The sequence below is a fragment of the Cotesia glomerata genome, linkage group LG6 (genome assembly GCF_020080835.1).
Source record: "Cotesia glomerata isolate CgM1 linkage group LG6, MPM_Cglom_v2.3, whole genome shotgun sequence".
In the NCBI taxonomy this organism is placed as follows: Eukaryota; Metazoa; Arthropoda; class Insecta; order Hymenoptera; family Braconidae; genus Cotesia; species Cotesia glomerata.
This window is the reverse complement of record NC_058163.1, coordinates 6236686-6244190: the sequence shown is the minus strand read 5'-3', so window position 1 is coordinate 6244190 and position 7505 is coordinate 6236686. Positions and strand designations below refer to the sequence as shown.

The 7505-nt window shown below is 31.3% G+C and overlaps 1 protein-coding gene across 1 annotated transcript; it reads left to right on the top strand.

Moving 5' to 3' along the window:
* Positions 1-3699: 3699 nt before the first annotated feature.
* Positions 3700-6647, top strand: LOC123267217 (protein escargot-like). Its single transcript, XM_044731769.1, has 2 exons — positions 3700-4123; positions 4238-6647. Exons 1-2 carry the CDS (start codon positions 4006-4008, stop codon positions 5545-5547), a joined length of 1428 nt encoding a protein of 475 aa, XP_044587704.1. The 5' UTR covers positions 3700-4005; the 3' UTR covers positions 5548-6647.
* Positions 6648-7505: the final 858 nt, after the last annotated feature.

The following is a 7505-nucleotide window of genomic DNA, read 5'->3' as shown; positions in this document are numbered from 1 at the left end:
TAAAGTGTATACTGTGCATCAGCGCAATTGTCTCAATGCTGACAATCTCAATATTATCCATTTAGTCATCGTTTTTTATCTTAAACACAAACGCCTCAAAATTTTTCTTACTATTCTCTCTTTCTAATACGTCCACAATGCTATTACTCATATATATTACATGTCACAATTCTTAGCCGACTTAATCATCTCAATACAGACGTAGCAAATTTTTCAGACAGTAAATAATAAATATTATTAATACCACTAATTGTATCTCGAAATTATTAAACTATAGTTTAACTTAAAAATTTTAAATTATTAATTTATAAATTGTTCGAAAATTTTTACGGATTAGAATTTTAAATTACTTGTCACATTTGATAGAATAATTTCGAAATTAATCTAAAGGGTTTAATCTCATTTTTAGTCTAATGTTCGGGCTAACTTAACTTATAACCGAATATACATGCATTAAATAAAAAAAAATGCAGTCACGGCAGATATAAAGTTGTAATTCCGGTTATTTCTTAAAATACAACCCTTGATTATGTTCTTACCCCTCGGAATTGGCACCTTATAGTACACTACAGTCGGGATACAATGAGATGATGCGATTCCTAGACATATTGTGAGATTTTTATTTTATTTATATTATTTTTACTTAGCCGCACTTTACTGTTGCATTAATATAAGGTGTGCGCTTTTACTCTCTTAAGGTCTACTGGCTTGTTTGGGATTTTTATTTCAGGTATATATTTTTATTTATGTATTAATGCAGGTATTAAAAGAAGGTAAAAGGGGTTGTGTACTAGTTTTTAGGCGAATTATTTAAATAACCTACGAGACAGGTATAAGACTGCCTTGTATCTTGAACATGTGAGTAATATATATAACCAACAGTCTTATATATTAGTACCACCGCAGTACGTTGGTTTATAATCCAACGGCAAGTATAGCAGGTCGTTTTCGTGATGGATCAAATAATAGTATCTGAGTATGGCCGTTGAATAAATTTAATTTCTTATTTTTGGTTTTTATTCGACGTTTGTAATATATATACTGTGTACTGCAGGTAAAGTAAGCCTACAATGTACCTAAAATTTTAGGCTGTTGATGTGGTTAAAGAAGCTGGTTATTAATTCTGCGAATACGCTATAAAAATTATCAATTGGTAAATTGAAAACAAAAATCGTTGGAAAAGTACAATAATTTTTTTAATTAATTTATTTATTTATTTAGTTTTAATGCCAAGGCTAATTTAGATTAATTTTCTGAATTAATATTGTAATTTTGATAGTTCATTAAAAAAACTAAAAAGAAATATAAATTGATTAACATTTTCATTGACAGAATATAGAGTTTGATACGAACAGTAAAAAAAAACTAAAATATATCATGAATTAAACGACTATTGGTTTGAATAAATTAAAACTAAGTATGAAATTTTTTTTAATTCATTTAATTTTTAATGCAATAAATTTTATGCTTCTTTTATTTTTTTCGAAGGATCTAAAATATCATAAAAATCATAATACAGATTAATATAATAATACAGAATATCATACAGAGAAATAATATGAAATATTAATACAGAATTAGAAGAGAATAGTGACCACAAAAGTTTTTCAATGAAACTTCCCCTTAAAAATATTCGTGAAAATTTTGTTAATAAATATTATATAGATAATCGAACAAACTTTTTGTAAAGACTGGACGAGAGAAATATAAAATTTTTAGTTAAGAAAATTCGATTTTTGAAATTTTGATAGTTATTTTTTTCAAACATAATTTTAATTTTAAACTGTTCAAAGTTTTTACTTAAATTTTATTTTATATAGAAAAGCGAAAGCCTTGAAATAAATTTATTATTTTAAAAATCTTATAATTGGCCGTAAAAAATTTTCGCTCTATGTCGATTTTTATTATAACTTTCTTTAAAAATGTATTGAGTAAATTTACTACTTAAATATTTTGATCATAAATTTTTCAAAAATTAAAGATAAAAATTAATGTATTATTTAATTGACAAATTGTAAATTTTCACTTAAAAAAAAAAATAGCAGAGATAAAAAAAAACTTTTGCATTAAAAAAATTTTTTTATTAAAAAATTTTTATGTCAGGTAATACGAGTAAAAAATTTTTTATTATTATTGTTTCAGAAAGTACAGCGTGTGTTCAATCAAAATTTTTTAAAAATTAAAGCTATATTTTTTCAATAATATTTATTTCAAGTTATTTTCATAAAAACCTGTTTTCAATAATAATTCTTCATTATTAAATTATTAGATTTTAAATTTTTCGAATTATTGAAAAAAATAGTGTTTAATATAACTGAAATAATTTTTTTAAAAATAATAAAAAAACAAAAATCTTGTATGGTAACTAAAATAAAAATAAAATATTTTAAAAAGTTAAAAAAAATGTGTGCAAGTAACCAAAATAAATTATTATGTCCAAGTTACTCCGTCACGCCCGGTTACCCCTATTTCCGTAAGTTCTGATATCCGAAAGAAAATACTATTTTCACTAATTAAAACGGAACGTGTCTTGTAATCTTACTTCCTATCTGTCACTAAATTAAATTTATCTATTAAAACAACAGAACTTAACTGTGTCCTATAATTGGGACAGGTTCCATCTGTCGACTCATGATCGATCTTTCAACTTGTATCGTGTCTTCAATATATAAACTCCTAACATCAGTTTCATTTTAATTCATTCTCAAGATATGAAAGGTTAATTGTTTATTTACATGAAAATCCGTTACGTTCCATTTAAAACACCAAAATTAATTCAATTTATTAAAAATTATAATATCTAATTGAATAAAATGAACCTGCCCCGATCGATGATTTGACAAAAAAAAAAATATACAAATAAGAATAAATATACAGTTAGAACACTCCCTGTTTATAATACCCACCAAAAATTAATTTATAAAATAAACTGTCTTGAAAAATAATTAAAAAAAAAAAAACTAAACTTATATTAATGTTTTCTAAGAGCATCGCGATAAATCAGTCAAAAAAATGACCAAACTACAAGAATGTTTTTTTCCACATGCACACACACACATGAGGTGTGTGTATAAGTGAGCTGCACGCGTGGGCGATGCCACGGCACGCGACACGACCGTTACATCGAGTACACCGAGGGGTGCGTGAAGAGGGAGAGAGCCCTAGTGGGGAGATCGTGCGCACACGTCGTTACAATCAAGCTGATGAGTGCGAGAGAGCGAGCGGCACAACAAAACATAAGACACAGTGGAGTGAGAAAAGTGAATGTCTGGCGGGGGCACCTCCAGTTAAGTAGGGATAAAATTTTCCGAAAGTAGGGGGAGGGGTAGTTAAAAATCGAAAAATAATATTTTAGTAATCAAAGGAAACTGGTGTCGAGGGGGGTCAGGGGTGGTGAAAATCGGAGGTGAAATAGGACAGGATCCAGCATCTGCCGAGACATGACACGCGGAACAATCGCGGATCAGGTAGAAAGACTGAAAGAGAAAGAGAGAGTTTGTTTAATGAAAAAAGGGACCGAATGGGGATGCAACTGAGGACAGATGCGGTTGAGCTGATTGGTCCCTGGCTTGCGACCGAGTAAATCTTATTGGCGTAGTGTGTAAGGCCCATGGGCCTACATTGGTTGTACAGCACGTGCGGGCCACCTGCAGTTGCTAGGAAGGGGCAAGCGTCTATATAAGGCCCTGCTCATCGCCCCACTAGTCAGAATCCGGCCGCCAGCCGTACCGACAACTTCTAGGGTCACAATACCTTTCCCTTTCTTTTTATAAGTCAGTAGTAGCGTACTCCTACTCTCGGTTCTCCGTTTTAACCAGTGATTTATTGTTCTTATTCACTACCAAGTGTTCGTACTGTGCAGACTTACTATTACGGATTTATTTGTGCTGTGCTTCGATAATTGTTGCCCTCCACACCAATTGGATTACTTTGAGGAGGTCGACAAAATTAAAAAAAAAAACTATTTTTTTTTAAAAAAACAATTTGTTAAAAAATATTACGAAAATGCTTGTCGAAGAAATGCCGCGTAGTTTTGTGAAAAAGAACAACAGCTACAGTCATTGTCCGTTGAAAAAACGGCCAGTGCACGTGTTGTACGAGGAAGTTCCTGAATCTGTCAAAGGTAACTATCAGCAAAAAATAATTTCAAAATAAAAATTCATTTTTCCTCAACCTTATAAATTTTTACCTAATAACACAAATACATTTTCTAATGGCAAATTTTTTCTATTTTCAGATGAAATAATCGACGTAGTGACAGACGACATCCCAGAGCCAGAAAACCTGAGCACAAAACCAGAAGACTTGAGCCGATCTGCTGAAAAACAAAGATCAGTATCTAGATCGCCGTCACCTTGTGCAAAAGTACCCCGTCAATCACTTGAACAGTGCTCGCCGTTACGTGGTTCATCGGTGCAATTGCCGCCGACGCACCACCAATTCTACCCATCAAAACCAATCACTCCACCAGCAGGAATTGCTCCAGTGCACCAAATCGTTAAAAAAGAACGGGTTGAAGTGATACAACACGACGGTGGTTCATCATCAGCAGCCGCTGCACCGATCCACTTTCTGAGCAAGACACCCCTGGAACCGCTAAATCTGAACACTCCAGTGGAACCAGTTGCTCATTACGCTACTCCAGCTTGGACCCGCGCAGCACCACTTTATCCTCCACATTATCTACCATACTCACCAGCGTACCGATTCCAGCAACCAACCGCTGAATTGTACCCATCATACCCTCTGGCAGGATACCACCCGCACTCATCACCAGAGCACGCTTCGCTGTCACCGCCACCTCACGCTGCGCTGACCTGTCCGACAATTCAGCGACCAATTCCACGAAACTACTGGACAGCTTCCAGTCCAGATCATTGCACCCTCTCGCCAACCAGTACCATGAGCTACGGACCTTTGAGATCGCCTCCGCCAGTTACTCCCGAAGATTTATCATCCCCTGGAAGTGACAGTGGTCGTTCTAGTGCCGGTAGCACGTCAGCCGGGTCAATGATGATGAAAATCGAGTCCACTGGGACGAATATCGCCAGTCCACCATCAGCTGCGTCGAACAATCCTTCTTCACCAAGGTACCAGTGTCCTGATTGTGGCAAATCTTACTCCACCTACAGCGGGCTGTCAAAACACCAACAGTTCCACTGTGCCGCCGCTGAAGGACAAACTAAGAAATCTTTCTCGTGTAAATACTGCGAAAAAGTTTACTACAGTCTTGGTGCTCTTAAAATGCACATCAGGACACATACGTTGCCGTGCAAGTGTCATTTGTGCGGTAAAGCATTTTCACGACCCTGGTTACTTCAAGGACACATTAGAACCCATACCGGTGAAAAACCATTCAGTTGTCAACATTGCAAACGCGCTTTTGCTGATCGCAGCAATTTACGTGCTCATTTGCAAACTCACAGCGATGTCAAAAAATACTCGTGCAGTTCGTGCAGTAAAACATTCAGCAGAATGTCACTTTTGACGAAACATCAAGAAAGTGGTTGTCCTGGTATTAATGTACCTATTGGTTACAATTTGTAAATTGTGTTTTGTGCATTCCATTTTTTGTTTAATTGTCAAAGAAAGTAACAGACTTTTGAGATGATTTTAAAATTTACGAACTTTTAAATATTTTTGTGAATTGTTGAGAAAAAAATTTTCTTTCGAAGGTCTGTTACTTTCACAAGTAATTTTATTTCGTAAAAAACAAACAGATTAATATATATGCAGATATATACAGATATATAAATGAATATATTTAGAATAAGTGCCTTAATCTGAGACGACAGACTGTTTTTGTGAGTACAAACAACGCGTGAACAATTTTATTCCTTAGGTTTGACTTTTTTTTTTGTTTCATTCCTTTATTTATTTATTTGTCGGTTTTGTAAAATCAAAATTTGTGTTTTTTTTTTTGTACTTAGGGTATATGTGTGCCTTTTTTTAGTTGGTGTAAATGCCATTTCTTGCTATTCACGCGTACGTCTTCGAGTTTTTTTAAACGATTGCCATCGAGAGAAACCGCTGGATGCGGTACCGTGAAACTTTCGTGCCATTTTTTTATGTCCATCGTTTTAAAACAATTCGAGGTTGGATTAATAATATTGTTTTTTTTTTTTAACTCGTAATCGAATTTTGTAATGCGTCCTAATGCCATTTTTTTATCACTTTTAAGCGCTTGATTATTTATGTATTTTCGGATAAGAAATAATGTGTAAATATTTAATTATAATGAATTATTTTTAGAATGGTGAAAAAAAAAAAAATTAATACGCTGACGGGAAATTCATTTAATGGATAATTAGTTTCTTCGCTCCGATTTTTTTTTAAATCGTTTGAGTTGCAAGGCGAAATTTTTTTTTGATTTTGTTAGTGTATTGTTTTTTTTTTTCATTTTAATATTCGAACAAACTAGTCATTGTATAAAACAAAAGCTGAAAAATTATTGTGTTGGAAAGTGAAGAGTTAAAGCTCTTGTATTTTTTTAGACACATATTTTTCGAAATTGAACATAAATATTTTGTGTAAAATAAAATTAAGAGAAATCATAATATAAATGCGAGACTCAGGGCGAGTACCACACTATATTTTATAAGATTTTGTATAGAAATTTTTTTAAAACTAATTTTATATAAAAAAAAAACAAATGTCTCTTATAAATAGATATATTAAAATATTTTATAAAAAAATAAATAAATTTTAAAATATAATTTAAATTACTTTTTATTATTTTTAGACTTTAATATCCTTGAGCCTTTTACTCCTTAATTAGTTGTAAAAATCTTAAGATTTAAATTATATTAAGAAGTGCTTAGACATTAAGTTGAGACAGGTAAGTATTTATTTCTTTTAATTTTTAAATACTTTCATAAATAACAAAAAAAAATTTTTTTTTTAATTTTTGGTAAAGTTTTTTTTATTCTTAATTTTTGACTTAAAAAAATTTTTTTTCACAAATCTTTTTTCTTTTTTCATTTATAAAAAAATAATTTAGAAAAATTTATTTTCAACAAAATTAGATCATACAAGTGAAACGGAAATCGAAAATTATTTTAGTATATGCATCATAACTTACCTTAGATGATCGGATCTGATAATGAAATTTCAAGACTCAAGTTTCCATTTGATGATTGATAATAGCTCAAAATTCAATAACATAATCATAAACTTTCTGAACAGAAAAAGTTTTAAATTTTTTTTTTTATGACCGCGTAACACAGATAGAACTTGGAGTAATCATTATTTTTTTTTTATATATCAAAATAGATACCAAAATACTGGTACACTTATTTTTATTGTCAATTTTTTAACCTTCACAGTAGAATTATTCAAAAATAATGACTATACAATATTTAGATAAAATTAATAGAAAACATTTTATAAATTAATCAGAAGAAATTTTTTTAAAGAGAAAATTGATTACATTTGTTTATTTTTAGAAATTAAATTTTGAATTGAATTTCTTAGGGAAAGAAATTCACATAGATATTAACAATTTT